The sequence below is a fragment of the Rhinolophus sinicus genome, chromosome 7 (genome assembly GCF_057876585.1).
Source record: "Rhinolophus sinicus isolate RSI-liver-muscle chromosome 7, RSI-T2T, whole genome shotgun sequence".
NCBI classification, from domain to species: domain Eukaryota; kingdom Metazoa; phylum Chordata; class Mammalia; order Chiroptera; family Rhinolophidae; genus Rhinolophus; species Rhinolophus sinicus.
In genome coordinates, this window is record NC_142507.1 from 51,086,766 (window position 1) to 51,107,411 (window position 20,646).

Consider the following 20,646-nt stretch of genomic DNA (forward strand, 5'->3'; position numbering starts at 1 on the left):
ACCAAAGGGTGTCCTAGGTAGTCGAGGGTACTTTCTCCCATCTGTTCGCCCCTTTCCTTTTCTGCTCGGTCTGGATTCATGCATATAAGCTACTTTTACCCTCTTGTTTCTTTACCCACATATAATATAAAACTCCACACTTGAATCACTGCTATAGTTTATCTACTACTGGTTCAGGGGCCTGAAGGCTGCCGTAGAAAATTCCACACCTGCAGATTGGGGACTCCCTGAGTTTAAGGGCAACTTGGGCTCACTGAATCATTCTTTTTTCTTGGCCTTAATTAGCTGCTTGTTCCAGTCCCCTCATAATTTCTCTTGAGTCTTTATCACTCTCTTCGGAGCCCTTTTTTCTATCCTTACCTCTTACTCTTAACAGATGACTGACTCCTACTGTATCAGCAAAAGTGAGACCAAAGGTGACCTACTTCCTGGCCTCACTCTGAGTTGTCACCTGTGTCCACAGCCATTCCTGACCCCTTCCCTCCCATGTCAGAAAATGAGGTGCCCCCTCCTCCTGAGTAAGGCCATCCTCTCCACCTTGCCTTTGATCTTGGAGCAGCTTATTGTGAAGTGGTTAAAAGCACCAGCTCTAGAGTCAGTCACACCATGACACTTACTATCAATGGATTCACTTCTGTAAGCCTCAGCTTTCTCTGAAATGAGGCCAGTCAAACCTTCTTGGCTTTTTCTGATTTAATGCGATTACAACGCTAAGCATTTGGAGTTCCTGGAGTATAGTAAATGGTCAATAAACGGTTGCTAGTCCTAATAATAAATTAATATCATCAACTCACCCTCTGTGTTCCATCAGTTCCTGCTCCCGTTGGTTTATCCCCTTCCTCTACTGCTTTCTTCCTCTTGGCCTATACACTTTTCCTCCATCTCATATTCTTCTCTACGCTACTATCTAAAGTTTTCTGCCTCTGTCTCCCCCTCGCATTCTTGGCTCTCCCTGCGGTAATTTGTGCGTATGGTCTCTACTGCCTTACACCCCCATTCGCTCCCAGCCGGCTAGTCTGGTTCCTGCCTCCATCTCACTATTCAGACTGTTTTCCTTAAGGTCAGCATTGAACCCCAAGTTACCAGATCCTCTGAACAGATTTCAGTGCTGGTTTTATTGTCCCTCTCTGCTTCATTTAAGACTCCTTTGAACTCTATTCCCTTGGTTGCAGGATACCACACTCTCCTTGTTCCATTATTTCTCTGACCAGTCCGTCTCTTTCTCCTTCCTGGTCTCTTCTTCCCATTTCTACCCTCTAGTGTTTTCTTCTTGGCATATTGTTCTCCTCACTCTACGTACTATTCCTGGGTGATTGTAGGTACTTGGGGGGCTTCAGCTCTTAGGTGTATCTCAGTCCTGCCTTCCTAATCTGTCTTCTGTGTTGACCTGGATGGCCCTCCGACACGTAGCATTTCTAAAAGTGAATGCGTCATCTTCCCAACCCCCACCGCCATTCCCAAACGTTTTCTTCCCCCAATATTCTTTGTATAAATTTGGTGGCTTCACTCTTCATCCTTTATTCCCCCTTGTGGATTTTACCTTTTAAATACTCAACTCTGTTGCCTTCTCCAACTACCAGAGTCTTAATTCAGGCCTTTGTCATTCCTCACCTGGACTACTGTGGCAACCTGCTATAATATTGCTCTTTCTGCAGTGTTGTTTCCTTCCCATGGAGCTTACGCATAGCCGCCATAGCGCTCCATATAAAACAAACCTCGCCTCGTTTTCTCTTCTCCCTCCTTAACCGACTCCTCATCACCCAACACTAACCCAAGCGCCTTAGGGCGGCCTTCAGGGCTCCCTGTCATTGGTCCTCTGATCCCCGCTTAGCCTCAGTCTTAACACCTTCCTTCTCTGAATTTTATCTTCCAGCAGCACCGAAGCATGTGTAGTTCCCAGTATATGCCATGCTATTTCTTTTTTTAAAATTATAAACATTTTTTATTAGTTTCAGGTGTACAAAATAACATAGTGATTAGACATTTATATGCCATGCTGTTTCATACCTCTGTGCCTTACCTGTGCGCTTTGCTATCTGGGAAGATAACCCTGTCCTCCAACCCCCCATCACCTATCTTTTACCTGCCTAATCCTTTTTCATCCTTCAACAGTGTTTTGGGTTTTTTTGTTTATTTGTTTGTTTGTTTGTTTGTTTGTTTGTTTGTTTGGAAGCCTTTGACTGTGGAGTGAATACCTTAGAACCTCTCTCTGGAAAATGCATATAATCCCAAAATGTGCACATGATACCAAGTTTTAAACCCAAATTAAAACCTCTCTCAGCAAAGGTATTCTCCAGAAAAATCTGTCCTAACCCACTATGCTATTGTGTCTAAAGAATGTGGCTGAAAATATGAGTTTGGTGGGTAGGAGGGAAACAGCAGGAACCTCTGCTAAACTGTGCTCTAGCTTCAACACTTGCTCCTGAAGTCAGTGGGAAGGCATAAAAGAATTTTATCTTCCATGAAGTTCCTAGCCAGTATAGGAGGAGTTGTGCTGTGCCAGAGAGAGAGAGCGAGAGCGAGAGCGAGAGAGAGAGAGAGAGAGAGAGAGAGAGAAGGTTCTGTTCACCAGTGAAAAACAAACCAGCTTTAGAACACTGAAAAAAGCTGTCATGTGGCTGCTATCCCTGATGTCTGCTTGAATCCAAACTGGCAAAGTGAGATCCTGCAACCCCTTGGCTTTACACAGAGATGGAAACCACTTTGTGTGGGTTAGGAGCACAACCCATATAAAGTGGAGAAGCTAAGAAAGCTCCATGAAGGAAAACATAAAAAATACCAGTCTTTCTACTGCTTTCCTTTTCTTTTTTTTTTCTTTTCTTTCCCATGAAGTTGTTTTTTTAAATATTTGCAAACAGGGATCATCTGTAAGAAAGCAAGTTTCACTAACTACTTTTTTATTTGCTAACTTCTCTGACTCATAAAATGAGTATCATAAGGTTACAGGAAAAACATATTTTAATATTTGTCTAACTTAAAACATTCTAAAACATGGATGATTCCAAAAATTAAAGAGCATTTCAATCTCTACTCCCAAAAGTTGAGGATTTTAATAAATAGTTCTTATATGAGTAGATCTCATCTTTAATCGCTGAAATAAACTGTCTAGTTAGCAGACTTTATCCTCAAATACTCTGTATATGACATGCCTTAAAAGATTATGTACACTGACCTTCTATCTTTCTCCTGCAGATACTATTCTTTGGATTTGGGTGGCTTTTCTTCATGCGCCAACTGTTTAAGGATTATGAGGTAAGAAGAAATCATTTTGATGATGCTAATACTGTATGAATTTAAATTGCTGTAAAATGGGGCAAGAAGAATATCTCCATTAAAGAAAGGTTATGTTCACTTCCAAGATAGGAAGTTTTTGCCAAATGAGTGCTATATAATTCTTAACTTGGAGAATATGATTAGGCTTAGTTGATTGTTTGTTTGTTTGTTTGTTTGTTTGTTTGTTTGTTTGTTTTAAGGCAAGTCATGTATAGCCCAGAAGGCAGAAGCAGGAATTGTCATGCCTTGGACACCTCAGTACACACATCAATAGCAGATAGTTACTCTTTGGGAGGGAATTTAACTTACAATGTCTCATAAATGTTCCTGTTCATTTGGGTATCTGACTTTCAATGTTAAATGACCGATCTTACATCCTAAGTTAATACCAAAATCCTGAGGCTGACCTGGTTTTTATCTTAAGCCTTGAATTCAGAAAAACGCCAGCCGGGACTGGACATTGCCCAGTTAATCCTCCTCATTTAGTAATCAGCTCAATGGCTATGGGCTACTTTGGGGTCATTTCTAGGATGTTCTCCCCCGGGGAGTTGGGGCTGTTGTCTGAAAAAGCACAGGATTCTAGAGCTTCTGTTCTGCTCGATACTTTAAGGCCTCGCAGGGAAGGTTCTAGAACTGGTCCAAGGTCTGCAGAGTGTTAAAGAAACCCTTTTAGCCCTAACCTATATATATTTACATCTGTCTTTTTTTTTTTTTTCTTTTGGTCATTGTGCATCAGGAATTCTAAGTGCTACTTCTGACCCTGTCACTTCATTTTCTTGTGCCTTAAATCCTCCACGAGAGGATGATGGTACTCGTGAGCCATGAATCAGAAGCGTTGCCATCTTCATCTCTTCCCTTAGCTCCAGGCGACTTACTGTTTTGGCCCCGTTTCCAATGACATGAGAATTTCTTCAAAATAAGTTTTCTGACTTGTAAGATTAGAAGATTATCAGTTCAATACTTCAAACAAGGAAATGACTCAATCTCTGTTTGGCTTTTTTCCCAGGTACGTCAGTATGTCGTACAGGTGATCTTCTCAGTGACTTTTGCATTTTCTTGCACCATGTTTGAACTCATCATCTTCGAAATCTTAGGCGTATTGAATAGCAGGTGAGTGAGGATACTGATTAGCTCTCCTCTTGAGGAAACCTATGTGACTTTCTTTTCATAGAAGACTTTCTTAGATCCCATAGCTGAAAAAATCCACCGTGTGGTTAGGTTAGTCTGAATACTGTAATAATAACACCCAATATGGGTTCCAACCACCCAGTAACTAGTTTGACAAAGATTGTGAAACAGTGGGGAAAGAAATCTGGCCATTAGCTCTGAAATACTAATTAAGAACAAGGCTGAAAGCCTCGTCCCAGGCTTCACTCCTAGCAGTTTTATTTTTCTCAGGGTTTTCTCTAACTAAATCCCGGTAATGGTCCTCCATATTGTTCTGCTGAGTTACAAGATCAGAATTCCTCAGAGCTAGTTAAGGGTTAGAACTGAAGACTAAACTCCAGTTCTTAACTAACTTAGTTAGCTTTGTTGATTTATGGTCAAGTCTGATTGAACTTAAGAGTGTTAAGGATTTTTTAAAACTCCTATCCCCCTCCAGATAACATACCTGTTAGTTTATTAAACAGTCTACCCAAAATATTTCTTGCTCGTTAAACTGCAAGCTTGATTTTTTTTTAGGCCAATGTTTATGTGTAGAGTACATCAGCTATTCAGAACAAAATGGCATTTACCTCTGTAGGCAGGAATCAGTGCTGAGATAAGCTGTATAACTCGCCAGAGGCCCCTGACACTTGAGACTTACAGAGAGACTGTCTTGTCAGATTCCTATTGTGAGAATCAGAGCTGATCATGGTGGTCTCTCGGTAGATAAATTACGAACTTAGAATACGGTAGAACAGGAATTTCCTGTTTTCAACTTGTTCTTTTCAACTTGTTCTTTAATAACCTAGACCTTTCTTAGATGAGCTGGAGGCAGATCCTATGACTATGGAGAATAGGCCAGTGTTATTTTACATGCTAGTTATTACATTTTATTATCACAACCTGGAAGTTGCACTATCTAACAGAGGTCGGCAAACTTTTTCGTATAGGCCAGATAATGAACATATTAGGTCTTATGGGCCATACATTTTCTATTGCCATTACTCAAGTCTGTGTTGTAGACCAAAGGCAACCAGAGGCAGGATATCAACAGATGGGCATGGCTAGGGGACCATGGTTTGCTGACCGCCAATCTAGGTATCAATAGGAAGGACTATGGCTCATATTTGCTAAAACCAAAATTCCTGTTTTGGTAGATGATGTCCCCCAACTTTTAGCTCATTTGTAATTAATAATCCCATATAGTAAGACACATCACTTAGTTACTTTGATGTATTTTTCTTAAAAGAGTATAGGGAAGTAGCATTGCTAGAATTACTCTTTCTTGGGTACTCCTTTGGGGATTAGGTGTGTGTGGCTGAGACATGTCTTCAGTTACACTTATTTTTTTCATACTAACATGTGTCCCTGCAGTGGAACGGAAATATGGACCTTAATCATGCATTATATCTGTGCAGTGACTGCACCAGAATAGTTTTCAAAGGAGACTCTTGGCCCTGATCAAAAGTAATCTTTGGATTCCTCTCTGAGCAGAAGTGGCATGGCCTCCCATTCAAATGCATAATCTTGTGAGGACCCTTCATTCTCTCAAGAGAATGGCACTTTACCCTCAGCTCAAAAGTTAGTTAAAATATTATACGTGGTTTGCTTTTAGTTGGCAATGTGGATTACGTGTGTCATTTCAAACCCACTGCCTCCCTCCTTTCAGAAGCTTGGCTGAAATACTAAGTGTGATTGCCTGGAGGACATGCAGATTGTTTGTTTCTCCGAATGCTCTAAAGTGGGTTAATCCAGTTGAGCAAGAAGCTGTCCATGTTTCTAGACTAAATGCAGAGTAGCCTCTCTGAATAGTTCTTTGTTTCATGATTCCTGCCATCTATGCTAAGGGGAAACAGTAGGAAACGGCCCTCTGAATCTCATTGATGTTTCCCTTGAAAGAATGTTGTTGAGGACATTGTTAGTTGCCCTCACATTTTCTTTATATGAAATCTTTGGAAAATTTTCATTATGATCTCAGTAATAATTCAGCAATAAGAAATCAGTAATAATTATGTTTCCTTTAAGCAATTCGTTTGTGTTTCTTACTGACACTGGGATTTATCGAACTGATCAAATTTTCTACTTCAAATCAGTCTTTAGAAAACTTAAAGCTAAATTTATGACCCACCCAATGCAAGTTTCTAGACCTCCATGGTGTGCATTTTCATAATAGCCACCAGGCCTGGCCTGATATTTTACCTATCTTTTACCATTGTTTTTCCTCTCTTATATTTCCTTACTGTTTATTTCATCATCCTGTGTTTTATATATAGCCTCATAAGCCACTTCACCGTTTTTTGAAAGCAGGCCTAAGTACAAGTAAGTTTAAAATAAAAAAATAAAAAGGACACCAGAAAGTGAACAGATATCCCAAGAATGGGAGAAAAATTTTGTAAACCACCTATCTGATAAGGGACTTTATGTAGGATACACAAATAACTCTTATGACTCCATTATAAAAAGGCAAATAACATAATTGACAAATGGACAGAGGAGCTGAATAGGCATTTCTCCAAAGAATATATACGAATGGCCAGTAAGCACTTGCAGAGATGCTCACCATCATTAGCCATTAGGGAAATGCAAATCAAAACCTCACTGTGATACCAAATGTTCATAGCATTGCTATTTCTAATAGCTGAAAAGTAAAACAACCCAAGTGTTCATAAACTAATGAATGGATATTATTCAGCTCTAAAAAGGAATGAAATATTGAGAGATGCTACAATATGGATGAACATTGAAAACATGATGCTAAGTGAAAGAAGCCGGTCACAAAAGGCCATGTATTGTATGATTCCATATGTATTAAATGTCCAGAATAGGCAAATCCATAGAGACAGAAAGTATTATATTTTGGTGGTTTCCTAGGGCTGGGGAGGTTGGAAGGAAAGGGGAGTTTCGTTGTGGTGTGACGAAAATGTTCTAAAATTGATTGCGGTGATGGTTGCACAACTCTGACTATACTAAAAACCATTGAATTATACACTTTAAATGGTAAATTAGATCTCAATAAAATTGTGAAAATCCTAAAAATATTTTAATCAATAAATAAAATCTATTTTATATTCAATAATAAAGCAGTTGTGCAACCCAGATGTTTAATTATATTGAGGGGATAAAAGAAGTATTTCTGAGTCATTATGGCTCATGTTACTGTTAACATTTATTTTCTGTTAATGCTTGTATTGGAATAAGACTCCCCGTGGTGATGGAAACAAGTCGCTCTACTAATCGTAGTATATGTTGATATATTATTATGCATCGCCTATGAATATAACTAGAGCACTGACATTCTCATTTTGATAAGTGAAAATTTTATGTTAAGACAATTATGTATGTCCTTTCAGAACTTTGTGTTTTTGAATCTCTATAAACGAGCAGATAGAAACAGCCGATCTGTCGACTAATTAGATGGGGGATATTCAGCATTGAGTTCAAAGAGCAACTGTCCTTTGGGAGACTAAGGAGAATGACAGGTGCTGCTCTTTCCCCTCCTAATGATAGATAGTCTTTGGCTTTTGTTTCAGCTCCCGTTACTTTCACTGGAAAATGAACCTGTGTGTAATTCTGCTGATCCTGGTCTTTATGGTGCCTTTTTACATTGGCTATTTTATTGTGAGCAACATCCGACTGCGTGAGTATTTTTCCCGCTCGTGTTGGCACACATAGTTGGAGATGAGTGTTCTTGGGGGTTGAGGCTGTGGAGTCCTTCATTTCTACATTACTTTCAGTACTGTGTTTCCCCGAAAATAAGACCTAACCTGACAATCAGCTCTAATGCATCTTTTGGAGCAAAAATTAATATAGTATAGTATAGTATAGTATAGTATAGTATAGTATAGTATAGTATAGTATAGTATAGTATAATATAATATAATATAATATAATATAATATAATATAATATAATACCGGGTCTTACTATAAGACCGGGTTTAATATAATGTAATATAATATAATATAGTATAATACCGGGTCTTAGATTAATTTTTGCTTCAAAAGACGCATTAGAGCTGATTGTCCAGCTAGGTCTTATTTTCGGGGAAACAGAGTAGTTATCATCGTTTGGGGGCACCTCACACACAGCATCTTAACAAGGTTGGCACACAAAAAAATATTGAATGAATAATTCGATTATTTGTCCTGCCACAGTTTTATTTCTGTTGCCATTAGATTGTCTCCCTTAACTCAACCCACATCTTAATTTCAGCCAAATTTCCCTTATGGTGGTATGGATGCTTTCTCTAAATTTTGTATTGTTCCATCGCTCGTTTGCTGAGTGAACACATCAAGCAAATGTTAATTAGCATGAGGCCGTACCTTCAGTATGACAAGCTCCTTCCCATGTAGCTATTTAATCTTACAGTCTTGTCTCCTCTCTTTTAGTGCATAAACAGCGACTGCTTTTCTCCTGTCTCTTATGGTTGACTTTTATGTATTTCTTCTGGAAACTAGGAGATCCATTTCCCATTCTCAGCCCAAAACACGGTGAGTGTATATGTGGTAGGAATGGGGGAAGGGATGTTTATAATTTTTCAATATTGAACCAAAATTTTTTTTAAAGTTCTGATGGTGAGAAATAGAGCAAATTATTCCTCTAAAAATTTTCTGGTTTTCAACCAAATTTTCCCATCATCCCAGGAGGTGTCAAATGCTGGTTTGGGAACAGACTTCTTTCATTTCAGAGCAGGAGTTTTTGACCTTAGCTTAGTGGATGAACTTCAAGGGAGTAGAAAGTGGAGAAAGGTGTCCTTAACTTAAATCTCCTGCTACTGTGTGCAGAATTATGGGGATATGTTTGTATGTGTGTTTGGAGGCGGGGTATCCACAAGCTTTTATCAGATTCCCAAGGGGGTCTGTGACCCAAAATGTAAACGGCCACTGCTCAGGTGATGATAAAGATTGTCTTTAGGGAGTGTATGTATTTTGGGAAAGAGTGGTGACATGAAACATAATTAGTAGAAATAGAAAAGCTTTCTAGGAGAGATCCTCACATAAAAAAGTTCATTTTTTGAGGGTGGCCAGTTAGCTCAGTTGGTTAGAGTGTGGTGCTGATAACACCAAGGTGGCTGGTTCGATCCCCACATGAGCCACTGTGAGCTGTGCCCTCCTTTAAAAAAAAAAAAAAGTTCATTTTAAATACTACAACAGGTTGTGGACAGAGTCCTAATTTCTGTGCTAAAAACAACGAACAAAAATCTCTCGGCTGACAAATTCTTCCTAACTGCTTCAGAAATACATATACAATTCTGTCCAAAATAAATTAGAGAGCTCACCTGTAATAAATATACTGGAGCTTGTTTTAAAAATAAACATCTATTCATTTCACTTTCCTGCTGTATCTGCCAGGATTCTTATAGCAGGAAACAGAATCTACTCTAATTAGCTTACAGTGGAAAGTGCCTTATTACTGGGCTTTAGGGAGTTTACAGAACTTCTAGGAAAGTGAAGACGTCAACCTTAGATGTTGTGTAATGAAGAGAAACACCACAGAAATAAGCACAGTACTGTAGAACTAGAAAAACCCACCGAAGTTGTCACCTGCCACTCGGCCTGTGACATCAGGGACCAGACTCTAGAAGCTCTGCCCCAGCTGCTGCAGCTCCCAAGTGCTGTCACCTCTCCCACATTTTTCCCCTCTGCATGTGAGGTCTCACAGGGACGTGCATTTGATGCAGCCTCGGAAACATTCAAACCTTCTCTTCAAGGAAATCGGGGGAAGAGCTTTTGGCTTTCCAGATTCTTAGTATAAGAAGACATGCTGGAAAGGCGTTGGAATCCTGCTGAGTGAACCAGTGTTTAGACTCTGTCCTATCTCCTGTGCATGCTTCCGTGTTTGCTCATCGCCTGTAGCAGGAGTTGAGCCTCCTGAAGGAGGGTCAAGTTCAAGAAATGTGCAATTTTTTAAAGCATATGTAACATCATAAACAACTATATATTTTTCAAACTAGCTATTTTGAAATTTCAAATAACATTAAAGAAGGCCAAAAAAGTTGAGAAATACCAGCCTACCAAAAACATTCAAGCTCAGCATGGTACACAAGACTTCCAGGGCCTAACTACTGCTCCCCTCGGTGTGTCTGTCCTCCAGTCCTACCAGGTTACTTGGAAGTTCCTAGTGCTGTCCTAGCAGCCTAGACAATCCATCACCCCTTGTCTACTTGGAAAATACCTATTTATTCATTCAATATTCAACTCTTGTCAGTTCCTCTAAAACAATTTTCCTGGCCGTTATTAGAAGATATTAGTTGCTCCCACCAATTACTTGTTTCCTTTTCTGACTTCCTCATTAACCTGTGACTTCCCTGAGGTCATAAACTACACCGTATTTATCTTTGTATCTCTAGCACCTAGCCTGGAACCTAGCACATAAGTATTTAAAACCTGTTTATTGAATCAGGGAATGAAAAAAAAAATGTGAGTCTCTCCAAGGTGGTAGATGAGGAGAAAGAATAAGAGAGACTAAGAAAGCGTATCATACGAAGCTAGAAGGAATCTGTGTGAGCAAATGGCTACGGTGACGCGGTCTTCTGCAAGTTGCTTTATCTATCTGAGCTTATGAACCAAGGGGGAAATGTATATAACGAAGGTAACTATAGTACACAGCGTTCTGTTTATGCTTTTCCAGCAGATTTCTTTATTTTATTTTTTATTTTTTGCCAAAGCTTTTACTAAAAGTACTTTGCTTTGTTAGATTCACACTACCTTGAGTAAACAGTCAATAAGTGTTATTTACAATTATGGTTATTATATTACCGTCACCCAGTAATGGAGATGATTCTGGAAGCATATGAGGTAGGAGGAACACCAATGGACTTTTGTATACTTATTACAGAATATCTATGTATTAGTAAACTTTGGCTTGTGTAAGTTAGTTGCATATAATGATGGATGTTTTCAGTGATGGTTCCTCTCGTAGTACGGGGAGAGCCCTCATACCTGTGTTACCTGGCTTTCGTGTGCTCTGCTTTCAGGGATCTTGTCCATAGAACAGCTCATCAGCCGGGTAGGTGTCATTGGGGTGACTCTCATGGCTCTTCTGTCTGGATTTGGTGCTGTCAACTGCCCGTACACGTACATGTCCTACTTCCTCAGGTAAGGAGAACTTTGTCTCTTCTTTTTCCCCCATTATTTCTTGAATACATATGTCATACCATGCCGCCATCATTAATACTTAAATATTAGATCTGTGACACTGCCTTTTTATCCTTTTCCTCTGTCCTTGTGGGCATTGGCCTAGGAATTTTTCAATGTAAGTCTTATCACTTACATTGCTTGCCCTTATTATGGTTCTACATTCATTTATTTTTATATTGGCAATTTCAATTTGACCCTGTCTACCCCTCCTCACCCCGCCTTTTCAAAGGCACATTTCTGTGGATGCCAATTTCAGCTTATCAGTTCCTTCCAAACGTGGAACAATAAAAGACAATTCCAAGTTAAAAGTGTGCTGACACATGCATCATAGATGTCACTGAATCCAAGCTAAGAAAGACTAGGAGAGAGCTAGTTACCTTCCATTGCCCTGAGACCCCAGAAGTACTAGCTATAAAAAACCATTTTTGACAGCAAAAGCATTTTTGCTTCTAGTCATTTTAATATTTTCTAGCAAAAAATCCTTGAATTGCTGGGTAACAATTGAGGTTTATTTGTTTTTCCAGTTGCCTTGTATCCTTTGGGATGGGATCCCAAAACACTGCTAACAGTTTGTACTCATTATAGGAATGTAACTGACACAGATATTCTAGCCCTGGAACGGCGATTGCTCCAAACCATGGATATGATCATAAGCAAAAAGAAAAGGTAAGATATCAGCACATTAAAAAACTTGTGCTGTTACAATAGAAATTCTCAAGAAGAAAATTTGACTCTGAATTCACCAATGCTAACAGGGAATTTCATCTTACTCATTTTCATTGTAAGTTAAGGTGCCATCAAAGACTTAGCGTCCAGTCCTGTGTGATACAAAATTTTCAAATAAAAAGGCCCAGGTTCACCAACTAATTATTTGTCTCCATCGCTATACATCTTTACTAGGATATTGGAAATAGATACATATGTGTATACATTTATTTATATATGTTTTGTTTACATTCATTCTATATGGTTTATTTTACCTGAATGAATCCGAATGCAGATTTTTAAACCATAACAATCAGAGCAACATTGTTCAATATTGGACGGTACTTATATAGGAACACTACTCTTCTGCTTCCCAAGAACACTCTCCCTTTTTCTATATTTCTTTTATTCATGCAGGGAGATGAATATAAAGCCATGACCCATGTCCAGTGTGGCTGTGCACTTTTAAGCCATTTCATCACTCGTCTTGGTTAGTAATTGGCTCCGATCCATACAATTGTCCTGTGGGCCACATCTAGTGAGGATGTGAGACGGCTTGTGGTCCTGCAGTAGGTCTTTTTAATTTGAGTGGCTCCCAGATGAATCAGCCGCCCAATTTGACCTAATTATCACAGTTCTTTACCCAGTGGAACTAATATGGCAAACAGACAGCTGGCATGACCACACTGGGGCCCCTGGAATTCATGCAGTGCCTTTGCTATTTACCAAAATGGAGAAAAACTGTTTTCACACTTCACAGTCAGGAAGGAAGTGACCAGAAAACCATCCTCCGATTTAACAGCAGAGGGCCATAGTGAGATGACATACGAGAAGAATAACATTTGTTACCAACAAAAAAAAAGGTAATGGTTGAAAACGGGGACAGGAAAGAGACACACTGTCTTCTCAGGTGAAACACTGAATAGAAGATGAGATTTATAGTGTTTGGGAAACAGTCATCAAAGACCTAGTTCCGATAGGACGAACAAGCTGGTTTAGTGATCCAAGCCTTTCGGCTTTTTTCAGGTTGAGAGAATTAAGTGACTTATTTTGTTTTGTTTTTCTGCTCCCTGAGGTGTTAGAGTTTGGTTTTGGGCATCTATGATACAGCTGTCATATAGTCTCTGTTCACAAACAACAGTACTACAATTTTGAAATTGTGGTTTTTGTGGAAGATAGAAAATACAGCTGTGCAACTACATCGTGGTATAATAAAAAGAACTTGCACTTGATAATCACTTTACAAATACTCTTAAGTGATCTTAAGCAAGTACTAGACTGTCTCAGTTTCTTTATTTGTAAAATGACAGGGTTGATTAAAGGGTTTCTAGGATCCCTTTCAACCCACAAATTCTGAATTTATGATTTTTTTACACAGCTTATGACATTAAAAAAAAAACTAGAGTAATATAACATCGTAAAAGTTAAATGCATGCTATTACTATGAAGAAAAAAATCTTAACCTCTACCCTTAGGAATTTTTAGGTTCTCTTTTGAAAATTTTTATGGCTAGGCACAAAAATATATCACTGGTAAAATTTCAGCACCAACCACGGCTGCTGTCAAATTATAGTAAAGGAAACTTCCAGGAATGGGTCTGTAAAGTGTTCAATCAATTCCTTCTATAGAAAATCATGAATACTAGAAAAATGATTATATTAACAACAAATATTCGAAGCCACTAGAAAATGATCAGACAGAAATAGAAAAATTGAGAAGAGTATTAGATAACTGCATGGTTGTGGTTTTCTTGCCTGGGAATGCTCTTCATTCACTGCCCACCCTCCCGACACCCACTCAAATATATAGATTGATAAGAATTCAAATCAGCAGAGTAACCGGAAATTTAAAGGGAAAGTTTTGGAGAGATGCTGAAGGACTGAGGTCTAGAATATAAGTTCTGCCCAAGTCCCTGCTTCCTCACAAACAATGCATGTGCAAAGTAAATACCAGAAAGCCTGAGAAAAATATTTGCAAACAACATATCTGAGAAAGAACTAGTACCTAAATATTTAAAACTTAAGGTAAAAAACAAACCAACAGTCCAGTTAGAAAATGGGCAAAAAACATGCACAGACATTTCATTGTAGGGGATATACCGATGGCAATTAAGCACGTGAAAAGATATTTAACATTGTTAGTATTAGAGTGTTAAAGAACAAAAATTTAACCAAGTAAATTTCAAGGTCTAATTGGCTTTATTGAGCAATTCATGAATCAGATAGCATCCCACCCAATAAGTAGAAACGTGCTCCAAATAGTTGTACAAAATGAAAGATTTTTATAGACAGATGGAGAGTGGGACAAGGGAGTTAAATTATTTCAGGCAAGTGGATTATTTCAGGCAAGGTTACCTACCTTCCTTAAGGAGAAAGCAGGGGATCTTATTAAACAGATTCCCTGACCAGGAAGTTCCAGACTGATTGGTGTAAAATTCCACTCCTGGGAGAGGCTAAAACTGCAGTTAGGTTAGATATTTCATCTTGGTGGAGCCTAGCAAAAGTAACTCCATTTTGGTTCTATTATTTCTTTTTAACAAGAGAAATGCAATTAAAACCACAAGATATGACTGCACACCTATTAAAATGGCTAAAATAAAAATTAGTAACAACACCAAAGGCTAGAAAGGATGCAGAGAAACTAAATCACTCATACATGGTTGATTAGTGTAGAATAGTATAGTATCTGGAACACAGTTTATAAAGCAGTTTCTTTAAAAACTAAACATGCAGCTGTCACACAACCCAGCAATTACATTCCTGGGCATTTATGCTAGAGAAATGAAGGCTTAATGTTCACACAAAAACTTGTACATTAATATTTAGAGCAGTTTTATTTATAGTAGCCAAAAATGGAAGTAACCTATATATCCTTATAGATAAATGGTTAAATGAAGTGTGGTACATCCATACCGCAGAATACTACTGAGTAATAAAAAGGAATGAACTATTGATAGATGTATACAGCCTGGATGAATCTCCAGAAAATTATACTGAGTGAAAAAGCCAATCCACAAAGGTTACACACTGTATGATTCTATTTATATAACACTTTTGAAATGACAAAATGGAAATGGAAAACAGATTCGTGGTTGCCAGTGTTTAAAGAGGGGTGTAGGTGGGAGGAGAGAAGTGGGCTCTATGCGGGCAACGTGAGGGATGCTTGTAGTGGTGGAAATGTTCTCCGTTCTGTGTCGTCAATACCCTGGCTGGGATATTGTACTAGAAATTCGCAAGATGTTTCCATTGGGGAAAGCCGAGGAAAGGGGACACGGGATCTGTCTAGACTATTTTACAACCACGTGTGGATCTACAGTTATCTCAAAATAAAATGTTTAATTAAAAAAGAAAAGTAATTGCTGACTTCCCACCAGAAGCAGTGGGGACCAGACAACAGCAGAACGGCACATTTAAACCAAATAGACATTTTCCAGCCTCTTCACTTGCAAACTGCCACCCCCAAACCTCAGCCAAGTGCGTGTATATTTCCAGACTGGGTTTCTTAATGGCATCCAGCTAATAATAGATATATCCTTGATCTGGACTGCCCTATTATAAAGAGGCAATAGTAATGATCATGGTGGTGCTGATGGTGGTGACCATGAAGATAAATTCAAGATAAAAGTCATCTGCTTCTATAGTGCCCCGTATTGTTTTTTTAATTCCTTTTCACCACATCTGGAAGTTTGTTATTGTTACTTTTTCTTTTTAAAATACATGAATATTTATTTTTCATCTGCAACTTATTTGATAAGAGCAAAATTGGTTTGGAGTTAAGTGATGAAAGTGAAAGTGAGTTCTTTAAAACAAGGTTATGCTGATCTGTCTGCCTGTTACGGGGCCACAGAACAGTGTCGGTCACGTTTACATAATCAACCAGTTCAACTCCACAGCCAGTCATGGTTGTATTGTAGACATTGAAACTAAGGCCAGTAGGAATGGGCCCTGCTCCCTCTCTCCCCACTGTCTCTCCTTTCACCCAGCCTGGTAAGCTTCAGTGAACTTATAAAGGAGTGAAACAGAATCTCTTCCTTCTTCATATATACTTGTTCCAACTTTCTCAGCTAGGAAAGTAGGAACACTAAGGGTTATGAGCCTTGCCAAGTCAGAATCTCCCTTGGTCTGAGCCTCTTCCACCAATGCTAGGTTATAGTGAATGGGTGTATAATTACAGCAAAAGTCAGAAAGAGCTCAAACTTGGACCTATATTCCATTCATTCAATATCCAAGCAAAGGTCCTTTTGAGAAGGAAACAGGTCAACATGGCCAACACACCTAATATTCTTTGTTGTTAATACCATTTTAGCCAGTGGCTTAAAAATTTAAGCCCACAGAAATACCACTGGGTAATTGGTACCATTGGTATCAATTGCATTGGTGCCAGCCATAGATATGAATGCAGCTGCTTCCTCCTCACACTTCTATCTACCGTGTTTCCCCAAAAATAAGACCGGGTCTTATATTAAGTTTTGCTCCAAAAGACGCATTAGGGCTTATGTTCAGGGGATGTCATCCTGAAAAATCATGCTAGGGCTTATTTTCTGGTTAGGTCTTATTTTGGGGGAAACACGGTATCTCCTCTCACCCAAAAATGTCTCCCTTGAGTTAAATTTTTCTTTAGTGCCACTCCTCTGTTTGTATTAGACTCATCCTGGTTTATTTTCAGCCTGTAGGCCTTGGCCCATTATACCCTTCAAGTAACCATTTAGGAACAAATGATCTTAGTTTTCCTCACCAGGACGCTGTTCTTTATACCCATGTGGTGAGAGGGGACATGCCAGCAGCTACCCCTGGGGTGGTGGGTTCTCCATAGACTGAGGACGAGAGGAAGGAGTAAGTTTCCTGTTGGTTTATTCAGTAGTAGGACGAGACTGGAGTTAGAGGGAGAAAGATATTTTAGAAGAGTCCCAGTTTATGTGATTTTGCGGGGCTTTTTTCCTCCTTTGTCTGCTTTTGGAAAGACACATTTATTGAGCTCCTGCCCTTCCCTGGTCCTTTAGCTGCGTGTGTTAGCTATTATTTTATTTAGTGCTTAATTGATAACAGTAATAATTATTCATGTATGTATAGCACTTTGCAGTCGACAACATGAGTTCTTATACGTTATTTCATTGATCTGTACAACAATCCAGAGAGGAGGAAATGAAAACTCGAAGGTCTCACAGCTTCTGAGTGGCCGAGCCAGTCCTCAGATTTATTGCCTTCGCCACATCCTGGTTTCCCCTTGGTTGTAAGTTGTGGAAAAGTGGGACTCCAGAATTTGCCTCCTGCCCTGAACACCTCAGCAAACGAAAGGGGTAGTTATGAGACTAGAAGGTGGATGAGAACGGACTATGAAGGTCCATGCTTCTTTGCTGAGGGTTTTTGTTCTTGTTTGTTTGTTTTGTTTTCTTTCAGGATGGCCATGACTCGCAGAACTATGTTCCAGAAGGGGGAGGTGCACAACAAACCGTCAGGATTCTGGGGGATGATAAAGAGTGTTACCACGTCCGCACCAGGAAGCGAAAGTATCCTTTACCCTTCTGCTTGATTTTTTTTCCTTTAATTTTTCAATTACAGTTGTTATTCAGTATTAGTTTCTGGTGTACATCATAGAAGGTAGACATTTATATAACTTACAAAGTGATCCCCTGCTGAGTCTAGTACCCACCGGGCACCATACATTCCTTTTCTCAACTCTGGACCAAGGGCAGAAGAAAAGGTAACTCTGGGATAGTCTTTTCTTAGATACCTCACGGCATCAGAGTCCAGCTGGCCAGGGCTAGGCTTAGGAAATACAGTGTGTACAGAGGCATCTTTCCAACACCCATCGACGATATAAAATCATAAAGCCATTGTCTTTGAGCTGAAGGGGTCCTAACAAGTCAGTCTTTCCATTTTACAGGTGAGAAAATAGACCCAGAGAAGTTAAGTCACACAGTGGTTTGTGGCAAAGCTAGAACCAGAAGTGTGGTCTCCCTTGCTTAGTTCTTTCCGCTACACTATTAACATTTCCCAACTCTGAAAACCACCACAAAATGCAATGGCTCTCTAAAATGCATGGTTTGTATACAAGATGGTAAGGGCCCATTTCTAAACAAATTGTATACGGCTCTGTATCTCCAGGGACTTTCTGGCTTAAAGAATCAAGGAAATTGGGTTAATGGATTGTTCTTGGCCTGGCTGATTGCAGTATTAAACTAATTCCCACATTGAGTAACCAAATCTCGTTGTGGCTATCAGGCTATTAAGTCAAAACTTTGGGGGCCCAGGGATGTGACAGCATATTCCTGCTTCCTTCTCTGGTGGCGTCAGGACGTATAAATTCCCTTTTGCTTCAATTGGAGGAAAGGGCTGTAACCTATTCTTGCTGTAAATTATGACATATCTTCTTGGTATCAAATTCAGGTAAGAATTAGATCAAAGAAAGGTAGGATGACCGTGAGAGAGGGGAAAAAAGGGTTATTTTAAATTCATTTGATCAAGAAACAGTAATTTCATGTCTATTTCCAGCCAGAGTGCTAAGGGATAAAATGAACAGAGTAAATATGCATATAGCCTATCTCCTCAAGGAGCTTACCGTCTAACTCACAAGAGAGGCAGACCTGTAACTAGTTAAACCTGTTGTTTGCTCACCTGGGCCACGCCAGTAGCAGCCCCACTGCTGAGGAAGGACCCAAAAGGCACTTACTGGTTTTGATTTGGGTCATAGTGGGAAAAAGCACAGAAGAGGGAGATTTAACCTAACGTCAATGCTTCTCTTTTAGAAGAAGGGGCTATCTTTACTGTTTATATTACTCAAAAAATCCATAAAAGCCGAAGTTTAGGTTTAAGCTGTCTTAGTGACAAGTCAAGTCAACCAAAATATCAGGATTCTTTAACCTCTGAGCCCGTTTCCTAAATGGAGAGAACAATAACATGACATCACTGAGTTCCCGAAAGGGACATAGTGGAATGGAAAGAGCAGGCCCTGGAGGAAGGCATCCAGGACTATTAGCTGTGTGACTTTCAGCAAGTTATTTGACTCTCTGAGCTCTACTTCCCTTATCTGCAAAATGGATAATAACACCTATCTCATGTCTGTAAAGAACTAAAGGTAATGTCTGCAAAACCTGGCCTGTCTCAGGACTTAGTAAATACTAGTTTCCTTTCCTAACAGTGTATTTATTCAGATAATGTAGGAGAAACCATGCTGTATTATAGGTGTGTTTACTATAACCATTTGAGATTTCAAAGATCACATTTGACTTAATCGAGCTAGATAACACCAAAAATAACCAAAACCATCTATCTGAGATACTCGAGCTGATGAGAAACTGAGTGGCTTGATGAGAAACTGAAGTGTTTGGTGGTGCTGCCCTTGACAGAGAAGCTAGAACACAGTGGTGCCGGAGGTTGGGAAATTGCTCCGAAGCAGTGCTGCTGGCTGTGAAATGGGAAACTGACAATCCAGGCAGTTCCTAGAATCCACGACAGGAGAAACCAAAACCATGTGCCTTCTTGTTCTCTGTTTCTTGAAACTTCTATGTGGTTTAAACCTTGATGCCCTTTTGTGCCAGATCTTACTGTTATTCAGCAGGAAGTGGATGCTTTGGAAGAATTAAGCAGGCAGCTCTTTCTGGAAACAGCTGATCTGTACGCCACCAAGGTACGGAGCAAGGAAACCCACCTGCGCTTTTTGCCAATATGATGGAAGGGAGAACAAGACTGAATAGCTTTTTAGTATCCTCTATGGCCAAGCGGTGCGAGAGACATCTCATAGCCTCAGTGCCAACCGTGAAGCATTACGAGTCACACTCTTCACGACATGGCTCCAACCACTAGCAAAATTCTTACTGGAACAGTTGATGATACCCATACGTGGGATAGTCAGAAGAGGCTTTTCACAGCAAGAAGGTGGCACACGCCCCCTCCTACAGGCCCCGGATGAAGATGTCAGCACCTCTGGTTGCTTTCTGTCCCCTTAAAAGTTAGTAATAGTGTAAAAGCAGTAAGACACCTACCTGCCATGATCTAGCCCCATTTTAGAGGGTCCAGATCAAGATGTGACCTAACTACAAGAAATAACTTCTCTATTTACACCGAAAATGCAATCGAATTTAAATATGCAAAGTCTACTCAGGTTGTTTCGAAGGAATTGAATCCCTCTTGCGCATCTCTTCACGGAGTAGCTTATAGGATACAGGTTAATGGAGGACAGAGACAGCTAGACCCAAGCCTCCCTTCCCCCACTCACTAACTGTGTGCCCGTTGGCAAGTTTTCTAATCTGTGAAATTAAGATAATAAAACATACCGTGTAAGAGTGGATGTGAAGATTAAAGTAGACAATGCACGTAAGGTGCTTACCCTACTTTCGGCTTAAAGTAAGCAGTTTATGGCCACATGTGGTCTTTTAACTCAGCCTG

The 20,646-nt window shown here is 39.6% G+C and overlaps 1 protein-coding gene across 3 annotated transcripts in view; it reads left to right on the forward strand.

Annotated features, from left to right (window-relative positions):
* GPHRA (golgi pH regulator A) overlaps window positions 1-20,646 on the forward strand; it is a 32,809-nt gene that overhangs the window by 3,563 nt on the left and 8,600 nt on the right. For 2 of the 3 annotated variants that reach the window (XM_088799559.1, XM_019740018.3), the window contains 8 exons: window positions 3,193-3,252; window positions 4,280-4,383; window positions 7,950-8,056; window positions 8,807-8,908; window positions 11,395-11,515; window positions 12,143-12,223; window positions 17,659-17,768; window positions 19,800-19,888. In XM_088799559.1, the coding sequence (XP_088655685.1) occupies window positions 3,226-3,252; window positions 4,280-4,383; window positions 7,950-8,056; window positions 8,807-8,908; window positions 11,395-11,515; window positions 12,143-12,223; window positions 17,659-17,768; window positions 19,800-19,888 (741 nt within the window). In that variant the 5' untranslated portion in view covers window positions 3,193-3,225. Of the gene's footprint in view, window positions 1-3,192; window positions 3,253-4,279; window positions 4,384-7,930; window positions 8,057-8,806; window positions 8,909-11,394; window positions 11,516-12,142; window positions 12,224-17,658; window positions 17,769-19,799; window positions 19,889-20,646 lie in introns of all 3 variants that reach the window. The other variant, XM_088799560.1, reaches the window with a different exon arrangement.